The sequence below is a fragment of the Prunus persica genome, chromosome G4, assembly GCF_000346465.2.
Source record: "Prunus persica cultivar Lovell chromosome G4, Prunus_persica_NCBIv2, whole genome shotgun sequence".
Classification (NCBI taxonomy): Eukaryota; Viridiplantae; Streptophyta; class Magnoliopsida; order Rosales; family Rosaceae; genus Prunus; species Prunus persica.
Window position 1 is genome coordinate 5,096,878 of NC_034012.1, and position 20,634 is coordinate 5,117,511.

Genomic DNA, 20,634 nt, shown 5'->3' on the forward strand with positions numbered 1-20,634 from the left:
ATGTTTAGGTATCCAAAAGTTGGTAAACAAGTTGGTGCCCGTAGCGTTATTGCTAACAACTGGCCTCCCCTAGCCCTGTTTCATTAAGCAAGAGTGAACATTAATTTTCTGAATCAATCACCTTTTACACAAGAAAGAGGAGTTTTTCAAATGCAAGATCTAAAAACATATCTCTCCGTGGCACCAGTAGTAAGTGCAAGTCCCATGGAAATTGTTGGTTGCAAGAAACAATTTACAAAATGAAAATGGAAGCCATTCATCTAATGCATTGCATAAAAAATTGAGTACACAAACAGATTGAAGGATTCTTCAAATACAACACACAAACTACAGAAAATTTCTTTAACCTGTGTGTCCCAAGGCGGAGTGCTATATCTCTGGCCAAAGCTTGTCCTGGTTTATCATTGTCAGTTGCCAGGATAATCCGAGAAACCTAACAGGTAAAAGTGTTAAACAACAGTTTACTTACAAATGTTTAATTGGAGGGCAGACAACAGTTTACATACCTTATCCAAATGCTGTTTGCAACTCCGCAGATACTGATATCTAGAGTCCTAATACGCACGCAGTGAGGAAGATGGATCATTGTCAATAAAAATTCGTTCAAGTAATTTTCCCTCAGATGTTGATACATGTATAGTTTATTGTTAAATCCGTAGTTGAGCAACATTTCATTAATTGGGACATGTCATTTACTTCGTACTCATATATAGGTATTTTACGATGCTTCTGCTATGTAACAGTTTCATATACCATGTTACATTCCCACTTGAAATAAAACTATAAATCTAAACCACAAAGATAGCCTCAAAAGGATTAGCCCACACCTTTTCCACAGGTGGCAATTTATTAGAACTCTTTCCTGGCGCACCATCAGGGACACTCACACAATTGCAGAAGCCAGCTTCCTCCACTGAAAGCTTGTCTATTTCCCCTTCAACCTACAAGCAGCATCAGAATCACAAAAGTAAGGTGGCGGGCCAGGGGAGATAGGAGGAAAACATTACAAAACAGGGGAAATTGAAGTCACAAAGATAATTTCAGCTGCATCATTTATGTCATCAATTCCATATAGTGTTTTCTCAGAACCCTTCTCCTGAAAATCATGAAGGGAAATTGAAATCAAATTTTGATTCGAAAGCATCCACATTTCACTTCATAGCCATGTACATTTTCCAGGACAAAAAACCTGGGGAAAGTTTAGCATGTGTACCTTCCAGTATCTTTTTTCTATGCTTCGGAACTTGCAGCCAACAAGCAGTCCATTACGTTTATAAGTAAATGCAATGATATCCTGGAAACCACAGTAGTTTTAAAATAGATCAATGTCTCAATGATGAAGTGCTTTGAAAGTAAATGTTTGAGCACGTGTCACAGGTAGGGGCTTATCTATGTGATTCGCTACGCTTGCTTAGATTAAATAAAAGTATGCCAAATGAAGGCAAGGTTCTTAGGGTGGGTGGGAACCTCTTCTTATTCCCACCTAAAATGCATGAAAAATAGAAGTGGTCCAAAATTGATATGGTTTTTCTGTTGATAATAAAATCACTGATAGAAAAACATGTTCTAGTAAAGAAATGACAAAATCAAATCTATTCTATTTGTATATAATGGAAAATATATTACACTTTTTTTTTATGAGTAAAGTAAATTTTCGAGAAGTTCTAAGTGGTTGCAATTTTGATTATTTACGCTCAAGGATGCACAGGCAAGAAAATGGATTTGAAAATCTTAAGCAATTAAACCTAGGATGATTATACATTTGCAAATGTTCCTATACAGAGTTTTATCTCAACCAGTTTCTCTAGGAACAAATGTCACTTGACTGAATCATACCAACTCACAGTGGATCCAAGCAAATTAATATCAGAAAATGATGAAGTGAACAACCTCAGCACAAGTTGTTGACCACCACAAAGAATATAACTGCCCAACATATTCAGAAGTTTCTTTCACTGATGCTAAATGCAGAAATATTGGTAAATAACTGAATATAGGTCAAATTTAATCATAATCCCAGAATCACCCATCAAAAATAAATTAGCAAGTCCACCAAGTGATAACTTCAGGTTCAGGGGTACCTTATCACCAGAACGTTGCATTACAGCATTTCTCCGCAGAGTTTCGTCAGATATCATTCGCTCACTGAAGTATGCAGTTATCTGAAATAATGAAAGAGTATTTATTTATACAAGATAGTAACATGTCAGAAGTAGCACAACATAGGAGACTCAAAGACAGACAAAGAGAGACTGACAATGTAAAATACAAGGAAATGATTATAACCTGCTATTTGGACACAAATGTGTGTCCGTTTTCAACTTAAACTGTGGAGACATGGTATAACATGCATGTCTTTGAATTAATTAAAATCATGTTTTGGGAAGATATTTTATCATGTCATTCAGCGTCTTCCGAATAGAAGTGTCCTACAATACACGTTACCATACTTACCATTTTATTTGGGATCAAAGAGGACAAGATTTGGAAATACCTCTAATACACGTTACCATACTTACCATTTTATTTGGAATCGAAGAGCACATGACAGAACAGGAGGGCCAAGCAATTAAATTATTGGTCATTTTTATACCAGAATGATTTTTGCAAACATGGACATGCATTGATCAGACATTGGTAGACATAAGTCAATGTAAGTACCTTTTCCCCTGGTGGTTCTAACCTGAGGCTCTCCTCTGTCATTTGTCCAGAGAATTGGACTATCTTCTTCACCTCATTATGTGCTGCCCTGCCATCTATGAATACCTATAACGAAACAATGAGATGATTCATATCTAATGAGTCCTACCTTTTAAATTCTTAAATTTTTGGGCATAAAAAAAACACAATTACACAATTGAATTGTGTTCACCTGGTCACCCCAACTACAATCAGTTCGAAAACACCTCCACATTGCCAAATCCCTACGGTATCCAATCACCAAAGTAATTAAAACCACCCATTACTGGAAATATGCAGTGACACATATAAAGAAACTAGCAGCATACCCCTTTTGGACAATGTGAACAGACAAGCTCCTCTCCATTGACGGTCCACCGTTGCACTATTTTGGCAAAACATTGAAAAACTTGAGATCAATTACCAAAATAGGCTCCACTTCATTGAATCCTTGCTAGTGCTCTATAGCATTTGATTATATTATTGAAATTTTACAAAACATAGAAGAACCCAAGAATTATCACAACCAAGTATTGCAAACAGTACCTTGGGACACAGTAGATTAGTATAGCGTCCAGGCACACAAGAATCATTACAAAGAATCCCAAGAAGCTCCATTTTCTGCTTCAAGGTATCGACTTTAGCCACGCCAATGGTCTGCTCCTCCATTTTTTCCACAATAGCTTCAAAAACAACAATCATCCAAGTCATGAACAAGAATAACAAGGCACTAGAAGGAGCTTTCTCATGAAATTGATGCGCTTGACAGAGGCAAACAAACACCTGGTGGTGGAGTTGGGCCATTGCTGGAATGAGAGGAAGAGTAAGACCAAACACGGACTAAAGGGAGACTTGATGATAGGGAACTGCTAATTAAGCGGCGTCTGGAGAAGAAGAGTGCAGTGATGAGAGGACGATAAAGGCACAGACTTGAAGCACTCATTAGATTTCTTCTTGGTACTGGTTTCTGGATTCTGGATATTTATGTTTTGCATTCTTCTTTTTCTTTTTCTTTTTTCTTTTTTTTTAACTAATAAATAAATAAATACATATATATATATATATATAATAAAAAAAACTCTTAAAAATGTTACATAATCGAATTTAGAAGTGATGCAAAACAAATGGCTGAATGGATTGAAGAAGAATTGGAGCAAAGAAGGGAAAAATGACGCATCAGGAATTTACAAATTTGGTGTCCGAGCTTCGATTGGGTCTCATAATACCTTCTTGAAAAAGGAACGACGTTACGTGTCTAACTCACCGCTTTGCTGTGACATAAGGTAGATTTTGGGCTTCTGAGGCCGTTTGGGCCTCCAAAAGTGCATTTCAAGATTGTATTCAATTTACAAACTTTCCGTTTATTTTCTATTAAGCTTTCAATAACTCCCCAGAGCAGTCCAAAGGGTGAGAAAGATTATTTAGTTAGCCGTCATATATGGTTGAACTCAACTCATCTTTTATCAAATAATACAAACAGTGAGAATTTTCTCTTTAACTTTCTGGTGGATTCAAGGCTTATGTTCTTTTCTAGGTTATGCTTATAACCTATTTGCTTGTGCTGCGTCAAGAAGAAAAAAAAAACACTTAGAGCATCCACAATCATGCTCTCTATTTTCTAGTTAAAATTTAACTAAAAACATTTAAAATTTATTTTAGGAACTCCCTATAAAATTTAAACTTCAATCATGCTCTCTAGTTTAGGCAGTTATAAATGCTATAACTCTTTTTTAATTAGTTAATCTCTATTAAAAAATAGAATTATTATCACAAAACGTCCCAAAAGTTTACGAAACTATCAAATTGCATCCTTAATGTTTTTTTGTGTCACTCGTGGTCCTCAAAGTTAGTATGTGCAATCACAAATAGTCCCTGACGTTAGGTTTCGTCAAAAACTCTGTTAGTTTGTTGAAGTGGCATATATATATATATCACAAAACATCTCTGAGGTTTTGTTTTCTTTTTAAAATTATTTATAAATGAAAAAACCATTTATAGAAGGATTTTAATCTTGAGGACCATTTATGAACCCTAAATCTTTAGTTTTTTTAATTTTTTAATTTTATGAACTTTAAATTATTTTTTAAAAACTCCATTGGTTTGTTGATGTGGCATATATATGGAGCCCACATCTACAATAATATAGTGTCACATGTATTTAAAATATAATATGTGTTTTTAAATAATTTTAAATATAAAAAATTAAAAAATTTCATAGGGACCATTTGTGATAGGTGGGTGAACCTCAGGGATGTTTTGTGATATATATGTCTCAACTTCTTCCTTTGCCTCACCAAATTCTTCATCTATCTCAACATCCATGAACTCATATTGCCCATTTTCTTCATTACCATCATATCCATGAGCAGTGTCTTTGTCTTCATAATGTTCAGCATTTTCACCTTGTGCAGTGAATACTGGGGATTGAACATTTAGAGGCCTAGGTGTTGGATTGTCAGTTATGTATAACACAAATAACTGGCTCGGTTTCACCAACTTCAATGCTCCAAAATAATCATTATCGGTCCTAATTTCAACCCAGCCATTTGTCATGTGCTTGAAATAGTATTGAATGTTCTGCTCATCGTAACCAAGGTGTTTAACCAGTTCAAATAACTCAAGCATTGAAACCTCATATGCATCTTGCCCATCAACCCATTGTACAATACCTCCCATATATAAACCATCAACAAAGTAGCCCCCATGGTGTACTTCAAGTGTGAACATGTCAGGATTAGCTGCACAACAATAAATTTTCTCATTAATTTACTATCTACCCTATACAGTACAATATACATTTACTATCTACCCTATACAATACCATATACAGTACATTACTATTTACCCTATACAATACAATACAATACAAACTCAGACAAAGAACCCGACAAACAATAAACAAACAACATGCATAGGGACCACATTCACAACCCAACCTAAGTCTCAGTCAACAAACAACAACCATAGGGACCACTTTCTTCCTTTTATTATGCTTTTTCATCAAGTCCAGCAATGAAATCCAACAGTAAAACCCAAACAATTGCATCAAACAAATAAACTAAAGTATGCTACTTACTGTATATGGGAGCTTCCCCACCATCTCTGATTTTCATTCTGCCTTTACCGTCGCACCTTCGTTTGGAATCTTCAAGTCACAAAATATCTCCCAAAATCGAATCTCTCAGTCGCAGTCTATCTTTCTCACCCCTTTTTTGAATCTTTCAGTCGCTTTCTCTCTTTCACTCTCACCCATTTTCGAAAACCCTAACTCTGATTTGGGAATTGACCTTACGAACGATTCAGTCAAAAAGGGCTAAGGGTATAGAATGACGATATTACTTTCATCAGATGGCTCACGTGCCTTTCATATAGTGTTTTTTACGGGCATTTGGATGGAATTGGGGAAAAACTAACGACAATGGTGAAATTGGTGATTTCATTTAATTCGAACGCTATATTGGTTGAAAAAATAATCCAGGGGGACATTTCGATAGTCGATATAGTCCAGGGGGTTTTCGGCAGTTTACCCTTTAAAAAATTGTATAGCCGGTCGGCTGTACTACAGTATATATTTCAAAAAATAATATAGCCGTCTGGCTAGACTTATTTTGACATGTGGGTACCTAAGCGCTAGGCTGCCCTTTTTCTATAGATAGTATAGCCGCGCGGCTATACTTTAATTTGTTTTCTCAATTAGTATAGCCGACCGGCTAGACCCGGGATTTTTAGTTTGTTTTAAAAATAGTATGCCTCCCGGCTAGACCCGGAATTTTTAATTTGTTTTAAAAATAGTATGGCCGCACGGATATACTATTTTTAAGAATCATTTATAAAACCGAGCATAGCCGCGCATCTTCTCATTGTAGCTTTCTCCTCAACCTTTCAGAATGTTGCAATTGTTATCAGCCATAAAAGTTAAGAACTTATTGCGATAATTACATCATACGATTTTCCTTGAAGGTTGACTTATTATGATTATATTCTAATTAATCAGGGCTCTTGGCACTGATGATGTTTCCATAAAAATTACCCACTGTGGAGTTTGCTATGCTGATGTAATTTGGACCAGAAACCAACATGGAGACTCAAAGTATCCTGTTGTCCCTGGGTATGTGGACTGATTCTATAACAGATGAATTAAGTAACCCTGAATTTATTCTCCTTCTAATTAAAGTCATCTGTTCTGTTTGTGATTATTTGGAACCAGGCATGAGATTGCAGGCATTGTAAAAGAGGTGGGTTCCAATGTTCAGCGCTTCAAAGTTGGTGACCATGTGGGAGTGGGAACTCATGTCAACTCATGCAGAGATTGTGAGTACTGCAACGACAGTTTTAATGGTGTTGATGTTGATGGTACAATCGCAAAAGGAGGATACTCCAGTCATATAGTTGTCCATGAAGGGTATGAATTGAACTACCTTTTTGCCCTCTCCCCATCTAGTTGTCCATGAAGGGTATGAATTCAACATATCAGAAAACTATCCACTGGCTTCGGCAGCCCCTCTACTTTGTGCTGGAATTACTGTTTATGCTTCGATGGTACGCCACAAGATGAACCAACATGGTAAATTCTAGGGTGATTGGCCTTGGTGGCCTAGGTCACATGGCAGTGAAGTTTGGCAAAAGGCATTTGGTTTGAATGTAACAATTTTCAGCACTAGCATATCCAAGAAAGAGGAAGCTGGTGATCACCCTTTTGATCCATACATGGAACTATTGAAAACTGGTGGAGTTCTGGTCTTATGGTGGGATTCCACAGTGAAGTCAAAATCAGTCCTGCCAACCTTAATATCGGTACATTGGCATGTTTCAAATGATTGAAATGACAGTTTTATATATCCAACTGTTATTGCAATTGCAAGTATATATAATGAACTCCATGCATTGACCTTTTGGCAGGTATGAAAACCATTTCTGGTAGTGTAACAGGTGGAACAAAGGATATCCAAGAAATGACAGATTTCTGTGCTTCAAATGGAATTCATCCAATGATTGAAATAATTCCAATTCAATCTGCAAATGAAGCTATTGAGAGGCTACTAAAAAGTGTTGTGATATACCGGTTGAGAGGCTACTAAAAAGTGTTGTGATATACCGGTTTATGATTGATATTGAAAACTCCCTGAAATGACACCATGAAAGAGAACAAGGATTTCTCTTGTTGATTTGTATTAACAAGTTCATATGGATTGGATTGTAGGGCTCAAACCATTATCAATTTGGCAATCATTTATAGTTAGGTGGTGTGCATTTACCTCTGTGAAATTTTATCTGGGATTGATCTTCTGTATAATGTGTAAAAAGAAACTGAACTCTTATGATCATGTCCTTTCTCTAGTGACTAGATTTATGACTGAAATATCATTCTCAAGCACTTTAATGTCTTCAAGTACCCCTTTTCCATTCTCTGTCTGTTCAGCAACAAGATTGTCTTTCCTTCTTTCCCCACATCACACAGTAAAGGCCCACGATAATGAGAAACGCCCCAATCAAGCTGCACACCACCACTTACACAAAATCCACATTAAATTTGTGACTAATTTTCATGACAAACAAACTACCGTGATAGAATGGACAAGTGAAACCATCAAATGTGGAAGTAGTAAGATGGAATAGGAAGAAGGGGTCTGTGTTCTTCAGGTTACCTGCCAAAGTGAAGTCGCTCTGCGAAAGATATTGCCGAGAACAATGCCACTATAATGATTGAAGTGGACTAAACATAGCTGCAAAGACTGGTCCCTTGTAACTGATGCACCATGTTAAAAAAAAATTTATACAAAATAGAACCATTGAAATGAAATGATAATACTCTAATTCATAGTTAAAACCATACAAAATACTCATGTTCATTATTAAAGAAAACTGCATCAACTTCAAAAAAGACCCAATAAGACACAACAAAATAGGATGTCCCATTGATTTACTTTATACACACACACACACACACAAGACAATGTTCTCTTCTACATGTTCTGCTGTGAGGTTTTTAAATCGAACTACAGATTCCGATAAGAATTTGCATGATCAATTGTTGAAATCGACGTTGTGAACCTAATAATAAGATATGAGAAATAGAAAACTCACGCAGTAGACGATGGTTAAAAGTTGCAGGTTCCGCTCCAGTCTCCATGAAATTGGATTTCTTGTGAAAAACAGAGCAAGAAAAGAAGATTGCAACAATGCGTAAAAGCATATCATCGTGGTTAGCGATAATTGAGCAGTGTAGACTTTGGAGACCACAGCCTGTGAGACCAGAGAGTCAAAGTTGGACAAAGAACTAAACTTGGACATTACATGACATAAAGGGGTGTCATCTTAATTCAATTATAAAATCACCTGGAGGATTAGCCATGCACTCCATGCAATGTGACTCGTCAGAATAAGAAGAGCCCCCTTGATCCAGTTTTCCTTAACATGCCCCATCTCACCAACAGATATATTTATCAGTGGCCTCTTTACAAACCTTTAAATAGGTATCCTCCTTTCCAGAAAGTGAAAACAAGAGAACCACCAATGCCGAAAAGTGTGCCAGCCACCTTAGCTTGACCTCTAGCAGTTCTAATCTTCAACTTCTCCAACCTGAGTAAGAACAAGCAAGTTGCAGAACAGGGAAAAAGAACATTTATATTCCCCTTTCTAATTAAGCATGGGAAAGGAAGGACAGAGAATATACCCAAGTAGAACTGCCATTAGAAATGTCAAGCTGGGAATAACATTACTCAAGCCACATGCAACTGTTGGAGAAGTGTATGCTAAACCAGCATAGTACACATTCAGATGGATGGTGGTTCCAAATAATGCAAGCACAAAATTTTTGGCAGCTACAGAAAACGAGAGTGAAGGCCTTTGCTTCCTGCTTTACAAATACATTCAAGAATTAGTTTTCTCTGTTTTTACTGCCTGGAAATATGAAGAGATGCAATAATCGATAGCTTACCCTTCAAGTACATAAGCAAATGGTCCTACCAAAACCATGGCCATAACATGCCACGAAGACAATCGGATTGAGTACTTCTGCAAGGGAGAATTTTATGAGGATGTTTGATCCACCATATATGAGCTGAACCAGTACCATTGCCAAGTAATAAGAGCATCCCTCCATTGATATGGATATGAAACTTTCTTGGACTGATTTAAAATCGGGATCACTGCTTCAAGTTTTAATGGGTTGGGTTTTTAGTGGAATTCACAATCAGTTTACCAATTCTAAGAAGGCATGACAGCTTACTTTTTCCAGGGTTTAACTTACTTGATGGTGCAACTATAAAGAACCATTTTTGGGGCATTTTTATTAGTGGAAATTATTTTTAGTGTAAGTGAGGTGTTCTTCCAGATTTTGGCTCAAAGACAAACATTTAAAAACCGAAGATTGTGCAAATGAAAGATTTGCCATCACATTTCTCACTTTCAAAACCAATAACCTGCACAAAATAATCCCAGAATTCCACAATTTATGTTTGGCAATAGAAACCCAAAATATAGTAAAACTTACTCATCACAATCTCCATCCAAGATGAAAAAAATAGAGTAAAGATGTAAAACTCAAAATCAGAAAAAACACTCTAACAAGTACAAATCCCAAAAATCTAATCACTCGTCTTCAGCTATCGTCCTCTTCTCACTCACATAAACCCCATTGAGAAACTTCCTAATATCCTTGTTCTTCACATGGCACTTCAGGTTTATGAGAGCAGCAGACCTCGACACCAACGCAGACCCACCCTGGCTCCCAGACCCGCCTAGACCCGCCCAGGCCGCCTAGGCTCCGCCTAGATCCGCCCAGACCGCCTAGGCTCCGCCTAGATCCGCCCAGACCGCCTAGGCGCCGCCAGATCTGCCTAGACCCGCCCAGGCAGCCTAGATCCCCCCAGACCGCTTAGGCGCCGCCTCGATCCGCCCAGACCGCCTAGGCCCCACTCAGACCTCCTAGGGGCCGCCTAGATCGTCTCAGACCGCCTAACTACGAGTTCGAGTCTCTATCCATGGCTACCATGGCATGCAATTTACGTATGTTTATGATTTTGCAATTTCTTTTTTTTGTTTGTTTAAATGGAAAAACGATTATCACAGAGTTTCTTCTAAGGATTTTAAGATTTTATAGCATCAGAGTTGTTATCATAGTGGAGATTTCAATAGTTGGATGACATTTATAGTATAGCCGGACGGCTATAATCTTTAAATATACAATTTTGTCATATTATTTTAGGGTTCAGGGCTAAAATACCACTTCAGCTAATGGAGCTACAGTTATTTCTTCAATTATTTTATTTATACAACCGATATTGTGGAATGAGAATTTAAATTCTTTCTGATACCTCACATTCTAATGATTTCCGGCTATTAGCCCATTGCGCAAGAATAAAAAACGGATTTTATTTATGAGAAATAATACTGGTTAAACCCATAAATACAACAACAAAAATAGGGATCCACCAACATCTTGTGGATCAAAGAATGTTGAATTTCATAGTATAAAATTGCTTGTATAAGAAATTACTTTCTAAAATGTATCCATTGTAATTATGAACTGAACCCAATTACAACCTTTTTCTCATTGCACTTGACAACCCTGATCTTGCTTTGAGATACATCAGTATATTCTCTGTATATGAAAATTTGGATACAAAACATTCTAATGAGACAACGAAGAGAAGAGTTTTGAAATAAATTGAAGTTATCAAAGGTCATATGGCATTAATATATATATATATATACGAACTATTCTAAATGAGATTTCAAACAACGTGTTAGATGAGAAGAAACATCTCATTCTTACATATATAATACCCACGTGCACATGAAATTCCCAATGTTAAAGAGGGGAAAAAAAACAAAACAAGATAAACAATACAGGAAAGAGGCATGGACTAACAACATTCAAGGGTGCTCAGCATCCCCGATTACCATATCTAACTAATCAACTGATATGCTAGCTGTCGAATGTAATAATATAAACAAGGCAGAATGCCCAATTCGCACTAGCACTCGTCTTCTATTCTAGGCAAGTACTACTGCTAAGAAGTCAGAATTGTAACTACTAAAGAAGAATACCTGCACGACCCTTTGCAGAAGATGCATGCAAGTAATTGAGCTTCAAATCCACCCACTATTAGCACATGTATCTATCATGGCCTGGATGATTCGCATACTTCGATCCAATACTGACTTCAAGTCTGTGATGTAATCACTGATTGGTAATTCTAACTGCGAGAAATGTGCTTGAATGCAGAATTCATGCATGGTTAGAGAATAAAACGATGAGAGAACTAAAAAGCAAAACGACATGAATTCTTTATTCGAAAAACATATAGTTGAAGACAACTCTGACCTGAAATAGCAGATTGGATTTGACATGTGGATCATCTAAGCGGTCCTTATCCACTTTATATCAAACTCAGGTTCAGTATTGTCCAAGCCATAGTAAGCTGGATTAAACATCTGTAGAAAACTACGCTCATGTAAGATTTTGTACAGCTTAATAAATCAAATACTAAGGCACATTTAAAGGCTTTTAACTTGTGTCTTCACCACATTTAAGTACAAGAGGATCATTGTCACAGCAGCAATGCAAATGATGGGCGTTCTGAACTTTAACAGCAAAAAAAAGATAGGTGTAGAGTATTGAAAAAATAAAAAGGAAAATGGTTTATTGATTAGATTTAGGACTGCAAGACTTCATCCATTGACTTTATTTGATTTTCTGATATTCAAAACCCCAAACAACCTGATTCCTAGTATTTGAGGCAAATATTCAGAAAGTAATATGATTCGTGTTTATTGACTGTTAGGCGCGGCCGGATTGTGACGGACATATACTCCCATCTTTGTTGTAGAATCTGAGCAACTGTTGATTATAAAAGGAGAAAAGCATGTAATCTGATTTTCACATATTTCTTTCTTTCCATTTTTTATTCTATATAGTCACGTGTGACCAAAACCATCATTTGCAATATATCTGTGATTGATATTGGAAAATCAACATATCTCTTTGTTTTCCAATCATAATATTATGTTCCCTGCAACTGCAAGAGAATCAACACTTGCGTAAATTTGTTCTGAAGAACAGCTGCTGCAATATACTCCTGCTAGAAACCTTTGTGAATATAGGAACCAAATGAAAAAGATAGCGCAACAAATTTGGCCTTACCTCAATAATGACCAGATGATGATCTAGAAGGTTTACACCTCATGCCAATGTGCTGGTACAAAAACCAATACCTATAATTTAATACATATGCCTAATCAGTATATAGATTAAGAAAATGATCTTTTTATATTTTCCTAATGTGTTTTTCAGGAAAGACTCATGCTTGTTGAGGTAAAACAGAAATGCCTGAATCTTGTTCCTCAACCAGAGATCTATCTTTGTCATTTAGACCGGCATGGTGTAATCCAATGCCGAACTGCAAGGTGTGCCTCAGGTTAAAGAACCATCTGCTGGGCTTCTTCTGGTATACTAAGAAACTGCCTTGGATGTTCACCTGACGTTGCCAACTTCAATAACAGAAAAGCACACAAAAAATTGAATCAACGCAGCAGCCGAAACCGAAGAAAAAAAAAAATCCAAGCTTGAGTTGAGAGAGAGGCTCAAGACTGAGTATTTGAATTTTGAAGATTGGACTGCGAGTGCAAGCTTCGTGTTCGTTTCTCTGTCTCTTTATTTCACTCGCGCACCACATTCCTCTGCGAGTGCAAGCTTCGTCTGTCTTCATTTGGAAAAAAAAAAAAAAAAGGAAGCTCAGACCCGCCCAGGCCGCCTAGATCCGCCTAGGTGCCGCCTAGATCGGCCCATGCCACCTAGACGCCGCCTAACTACTTATAGCATCAGAGTTGTTATCTTAGTGGAGATTTCAATAGCTGAACGACATTTGATGGTTTTCATAGAGAGTGTCCAATCCAATCCAATCAATGCAGCAGCTGAAATGAAAGAAAAAATTTCGAAGCTTGAGTTGAAAGAGAGAGAAAGAGGCTCAATACCGAGTCTTTGAAGCTTGGAAGCGCTTATAGAGAAACGAAATGGCGGTGACTGTGTGAGTGCCAGCTTCGTGTTTGTTTGGAAATATATTTAAAGAGTATAGCCGAGCGGTATACATTTAAAATATTCGAATATATTCAAACCGTAGAGCGGCTATACCATTAAAATAATATATTTAACCTGTATAGCCGCCCGGCTATACTCTTTGAATATACAATTTTGTTATGTTATTTTAGGGTTTAGAGCTAAAATACCACTTTAGGTAATTAGGATAGAGATATTTCTTCAATTATTTTATAAATACCAGTGATATTGGGGAATAAGAATTTAAATTCTTTCCGATACCTCTCATTCTAATGATTTTCAGCTATTAGTCCATTAGGCAAGAATAAAAAATGGATTTTATTTATAAGAAATATTACGGGTTAAACCCATAAATACAACAACAAAAAATAGGGATCCATTTTGGGGATAAAAGAATCTTGAATTTCAGAGCATAAAATTGCTTGTGTAAGAATTTACTTTCTAAAATGTATCCATGGTAATTATGAACTAAACTCAATGACAGCCTTTTTCTCATTGCACTTGACAACCTGCTCTTCTTCTTTGAGATACATCAATATAATCTCTGCACATGAAAAATTGGATACAAAACATTCTAATGAGACAACGAAGAGAAGAGTTTAGAAATAAATTGAAGGTATCAGAGGTCATATGGCATTGATATATATACGAACTATTTTAAATGAGATTTCAAACAACGTGTTAAATGAGAAGTAGCATCTCATTCTTACATATACCATATCCACGTGCACCTGAAATTCCCAATGTTAAGAGGGGAGAAAAGTGCAATACCTCTCTTGTATCTCGCAAGAGTAGGAGATCCAACCTTTCATGAGGACGCTGATTTGATAAAGAAGCAAGCTGCATCCAATCATACATTAATACCGGCAAACTATCCATTGGCTTCGGCAGTCCCTCTACTTTGTGCTGGAATGACTGTTTATGCTTCGATGGTACGCCATAAGATGAACCAACCTGGTAAATCTCTAGGGGTGATTGGCCTTGGTGGCCTAGGTCACGTGGCAGTGAAGTTTGGCAAGGCATTTGGTTTGAATGTAACAATTTTCAGCACTAGCATATCCAAGAAAGAGGAAGCTTTAAGTCAGCTGGATGCAGATAACTTTGTGGTCTCATCTGACAGAAATCGGATCAAGGTAAAAATACATAAAGTTTCTTACCTCATCACATGAACAATAGAAAAAAATAGTGGAAATGATGGCTTATCCTATTGGTTTAGTATTTATCGGTTATTGTTTGCTATGTAGGCCCTGGTGAAGTCAGTAGACTTTATAATTGATGTAGCATCTGGTGATCACCCTTTTGATCCATACATGGAACTAATGAAACTGGTGGAGTTCTGGTCTTATGGTGGGATTCCCCAGTGAAGTCAAAATCAGTCCTGCCAACCTTCATATCGGTACATTTGCATGTTTCAAATGATTGAAATGACAGTTTTATATATCCAACTGTTATTGCAATTGCAAGTATATATAATGAACTCCATGCATTGGCCTTTTGGCAGGTATGAAAACCTTTTCTGGTAGTGTAACAGGTGGAACAAAGGATATCCAAGAAATGATAGATTTCTTTACTTCAAATGGAATTCATCCAATGATTGAAATAATTCCAATTCAATCTGCAAATGAAGCTATTGAGAGGCTACTAAAAAGTGTTGTGATATACCGGTTGAGAGGCTACTAAAAAGTGTTGTGATATACCGGTTTATGATTGATATTGAAAACTCCCTGAAATGACACCATGAAAGAGAACAAGGATTTCTCTTGTTGATTTGTATTAACAAGTTCATATGGATTGGATTGTAGGGCTCAAACCATTATCAATTTGGCAATCATTTATAGTTAGGTGGTGTGCATTTACCTCTGTGAAATTTTATCTGGGATTGATCTTCTGTATAATGTGTAAAAAGAAACTGAACTCTTATGATCATGTCCTTTCTCTAGTGACTAGATTTATGACTGAAATATCATTCTCAAGCACTTTAATGTCTTCAAGTACCCCTTTTCCATTCTCTGTCTGTTCAGCAACAAGATTGTCTTTCCTTCTTTCCCCACATCACACAGTAAAGGCCCACGATAATGAGAAACGCCCCAATCAAGCTGCACACCACCACTTACACAAAATCCACATTAAATTTGTGACTAATTTTCATGACAAACAAACTACCGTGATAGAATGGACAAGTGAAACCATCAAATGTGGAAGTAGTAAGATGGAATAGGAAGAAGGGGTCTGTGTTCTTCAGGTTACCTGCCAAAGTGAAGTCGCTCTGCGAAAGATATTGCCGAGAACAATGCCACTATAATGATTGAAGTGGACTAAACATAGCTGCAAAGACTGGTCCCTTGTAACTGATGCACCATGTTTGCAGGTAGTAGGCCAATGCTGAGATTACAACTCCCTATTGCAAAAGTAAGGAGTGGATGAAGACCAGAACTTGTGACAGATTCAAACATATCTTATACCAACAAGTAGAAAAACACCCAATAAGACACAACAAAATAGGATGTCCCATTTATTTACTTTACACACACACACACACAAAAGACAATGTTCTCTTCTACATGTCTTGCTGTGAGGTTTTTAAATCGAACTACAGATTCGGATAAGAATTTGCATGATCAATTGTTGAAATCAGCGTTGTCAGCCCAATAATAAGATATGAGAAAGAGAACACTCACGCAGTAGACGATGGTTGAAAGTTGCAGGTTCCACTCCAGTCTCCACGAAATTGGATTTCTTGCGAAAAACAGATCAAGAAAAGAAGATTGCAACGACGCGAAAAAGTATATCATCGTGGTTAGCGATAATCGAGCAGTGTAGACTTCGGAGACCACAGCCTGTGAGACCAGAGAGCCGAAGTTGGACAAAGAACTAAACTTGGACATTACATGACATAAAAGGGTGTCATCTTAATTCAATTATAAAATCACCTGGAGGATTAGCCATGCACTCCATGCAATATTAATGTGACTCGTCAGAATAAGAAGAGCCCCCTTGATCCAGTTTTCCTTAACATGCCTCATCTCACCAACAGATATATTTATCAGTGGCCTCTTTACAAAACCTTTAAATAGGTATCCTCCTTTCCAGAAAGTGAAAACAAGAGAACCACCAATGCAGAAAAGTGTGCCATCCACCTTAGCTTGACCTCTAGCAGTTCTAAACTTCAACTTCTCCAACCTGTGTAAGAACAAGCAAATTGCAGAACAGGAAAAAAGAACATTTATATTCCCCTTTCTAATTAAGCCAGGGAAAGGAAAGGACAGAGAATATACCCTAGTAGAACTGCCATTAGAAATGCCAAGCTGGGAATAACATTACTCAAGGCACATGCAACTGTTGGAGAAGTGTATGCTAAACCAGCATAGTACACATTCAGATGGATGGTGGTTCCAAACAAGGCAAGCACAAAAAATTTGGCAGCTACAGAAAATGAGAGTGAAGGCCTTTGTTTCCTGCTTTACAAATCCATTCAAGAATTAGTTTTCTCTGTTTTTACTGCCTGGAAATATGAAGAGATGCAAGAATCGATAGCTTACCTTCCAAGTACGCAAATGGTCCTACCAAAACCATGGCCATAACATGCCGCCGTAAACGACGAAGACAATTGGATTGAGTCCTTCTGCAAGGGAGAATTTTATGAGGATGTTTGATCCACCATATATGAGTTGAACCAGTACCATTGCCAAGTAATAAGAGCATCCCTCCATTGATATGGATATGAAACTTTCTTGGACTAATTTAAAAATTGGGATCACTGCATCGAGTTTTAATGGGTTGGTTTTTTAGCGGAATTCACAATCAGTTTAGCAATTCTAAAAAGGCATGACACCTTACTTTTTCCAGGGTTTAACTTCCTTGATGGTGCAACTAGAAAGAACCATTTTTGGGGCATTTTTATTAGTGGAAATTATTTTAAGTGTTCTTCCCGATTTTGGCTCAAAGACAAACATTTAAAAACTGAAGATTGTGCAAATGAAAGATTGGCCATCACATTTCTCACTTTAAAATTCAATAACCTGCATAAAATAATCCCAGAATTCCACAATTTATGTTTGGCAACAGAAACCCAAAATATAGTAAAACTTACTCATCAAAATTTCCATACAATATTTTTTTTTTACAGATGAAAAACTCAAAATCAAAATCAGAAAAAGCACTCTTAACAAGTACAAATCCCAAAAATCTAATGACTCCTCCTCACTCACATAAATCCCATCAAGAAACTTACTAATATCCTTGTTCTTCCATGGCACTTCTGGTTTATGAGAGCAGCAGACCTCAACACCAACGCAAACCAGCCCTGGCTCCCAGACCCACCTGCGCAGGCCGCCTAGATCAGCCCAGACCGCCTAGGGGCTGCCCAGATCCGCCTAGACCGCCTAGGGGCCGCCTAGATCAGCCCAGACCGCCTAGTGGCCGCCTAGCTCCGCCCAGACCACCTAGGGGCCGCCTAGACCGCCTAGGGGCCGCCTAGCTTCGCCCAGACCGCCTAACTACGAGTTCCTGTCTCTCTCCGTTGCTACCATGGCGTCCAATTTACGTATGTTTCTGATTTTGCAATTTTTTTTGTTCGTTTAAATGGAAAAACGATTATCAGAGAGTTTCTTCAAAGGATTTTAAGATTTTATAGCATCAGAGTTGTTATCATAGTGGAGATTTCAATAGCTGAATGACATTTGATGGTTTTCATAGAGAGAGTTCAATCCAATCCAATCAACGCAGCAACCGAAACGAAAGAAAAAAATCGAACCTTGAGTTGAGAGAGAGAGAGAGAGAGGTTCAAGACCGAGTCTTTGAAGCTTGGAAGCGCTTAGAGCAACTCCACCCATTTGCCCTTAGCCATGGCAAGGGTGGAGCTAGGGCAAGCACTATTCACGTGAATAGTGGTTGCCCTTGCAAATAGTAAATCGTTTCTCCACCCGTTGCCCTTAGCCATGGCAATTACTATTCACTTTTTTGTTTTTTCCTCCTATTTTTTAATGAAAATAATTAATTTGGGTAATATTTTCAGATAAGATTTTCGGATTCCTACGTGTCAAGACTATTCATAATCAGATAAAATTTTCGGATAAGATATTTGGATTCAAATTTCGGATTAATTTCAAAGTTCAAATTTCAGATAAATTTTTGGGTTCAAATTTCGAATGAATTTCAAAATTCAAATTTCAGATAAATTTGGGTTCAAATTTCAGATAAATTTGGGTTCAAATTTCGGATGAATTTCAAATTTCAGATATGATTTTCATCCAATAAAATCAAGCCACATGGCATGTCTATCTTGCCAAATTTTTCTATAAAACCAGAGTCTCAGCTCATACCTCTCACACCACATCTTTCTATATTTTCATTTCTGAGAGTTTATAATTCATACTTCATTCATTCTGAATGGAAGAATTTAGGAGATGCTTGGAGAGACAAGAGAGAGAAAGAAGAGAGAGAAACCGTAGAGCAGATGAAGTCAATGAGTTGCAGAGACAAGTCGATGAGCAAGTTCTCATAACAGTGGCTTTGGAAGAAGAAGAGAACCAAGGTCGCCGCCATAGTTCACAAGCCGGCCGCCGCCGGAATGTGGAAAGACATAGGCATTCTAGGGGTAAGAATCTTTTGGAAGATTATTTTATCCCAACTTCTTTGTACTCTGATGTTGATTTTCGAAGGCGATTTAGAATGCAACCTCATTTGTTCAATAAAGTCATGCATGATATTTGCAATTATGATGCATACTTTGTTCAAAAGTGTGATGCTGCTGGGGTTTTGGGGCTTCTTCCGGAGCAAAAGCTTACAGCTGTTATACGAATGTTGGCGTATGGAGCATCTGCTGATCAGGTGGATGAGATTGCCCGGATGGGGAAGTCCACTACGTTGGAGGCTTTGGTAAGATTTTGTCAAGCTGTTGAAACTCTGTACACTAGGGACTACCTGCGTAGACCTACTCCCAGGGACCTCCAAAGGCTTCTGCAAAAAGCCGAAGCTCGAGGATTCCCTGGAATGATTGGTAGCATCGACTGCATGCATTGGCAATGGAAGAATTGCCCAACTGCCTGGCAAGGTGATTATGGAAATCGAAAAGGCCAAAAAAGTATCATCCTTGAAGCGGTTGCTGGTTTCGACACATGGGTTTGGCATGCCTTCTTCGGAGTTGCAGGATCACAAAATGACCTCAACGTGCTGGGTCAATCCCCCGTCTTCAACGATGTATTGAGAGGTCAGGGCCCCAATGTCACCTATGAAGTCAACAATACAGTATACCAGACAGGATACTACCTAGCTGATGGAATCTACCCGAGGTGGACGACTTTTGTCAAAACCATTCCAAATCCCCGATCCCAGAAGCAAAAATTATTTGCTACATATCAAGAGGGATACAGGAAAGATGTCGAAAGGTGTTTTGGCATCCTTCAAGCCAGGTGGTTGATTATTCGAGGTGCGGCCCGCATGTTTGATGAGGAGATCCTCAGAAGCATTATGATGACTTGCATCATCCTCCATAATATGATTGTGGAGGATGAGTACGATTATGATGCTTTAGAGGTCTACGAACCGGATCCAATGAACACGGCTTTGACACGGATTTATGAAAGGCCCATGGGGCCAAATGGAGAACCGTTTGAGCCGGAACCGTTGGTGAGGGATGGTCATTTGATGACCCGAATGATAGATCGATATACGGAGATGCAATCTTCGTATATTCATGAAATGCGTCAATTTCACTTGATGGAGCATCTATGGGCGGTGAAAGGCAATGAAGATTAATAATGGAGAATAGATGCTTTGCTTATGTTTTATTTAGTATGGTTTGGTTGTGTTTTTATTTTTATTGTGCCTTGTTTGTACTTTTATTTTTATTATTGTGCCTTGTTTGTACTTTTAATTTTAATTTTATTATGTTTGTT

General features: G+C 37.7%; 1 protein-coding gene and 4 pseudogenes across 1 annotated transcript in view; 2 read left to right on the forward strand and 3 right to left on the reverse strand.

The window, feature by feature from the left end:
• Positions 1-3,695, reverse strand: part of LOC18780488 (primase homolog protein) — a 5,062-nt gene extending 1,367 nt beyond the window's left edge. The window contains exons 1-11 of the mRNA XM_007213685.2: positions 3,463-3,695; positions 3,226-3,362; positions 3,009-3,064; positions 2,873-2,924; positions 2,662-2,766; positions 2,082-2,162; positions 1,214-1,294; positions 1,031-1,096; positions 828-941; positions 507-554; positions 348-433 (exon numbers count right to left, since the gene is read on the reverse strand). Of these exons, the coding sequence (XP_007213747.2) occupies positions 348-433; positions 507-554; positions 828-941; positions 1,031-1,096; positions 1,214-1,294; positions 2,082-2,162; positions 2,662-2,766; positions 2,873-2,924; positions 3,009-3,064; positions 3,226-3,362; positions 3,463-3,622 (986 nt within the window). The 5' untranslated portion in view covers positions 3,623-3,695. The remainder of the gene's footprint in view (positions 1-347; positions 434-506; positions 555-827; positions 942-1,030; positions 1,097-1,213; positions 1,295-2,081; positions 2,163-2,661; positions 2,767-2,872; positions 2,925-3,008; positions 3,065-3,225; positions 3,363-3,462) is intronic.
• LOC18780487 lies at positions 6,098-7,810 on the forward strand (annotated as a pseudogene).
• Positions 8,001-9,781, reverse strand: LOC18780108 (annotated as a pseudogene).
• LOC18779135 lies at positions 14,482-15,471 on the forward strand (annotated as a pseudogene).
• Positions 15,662-17,448, reverse strand: LOC18779452 (annotated as a pseudogene).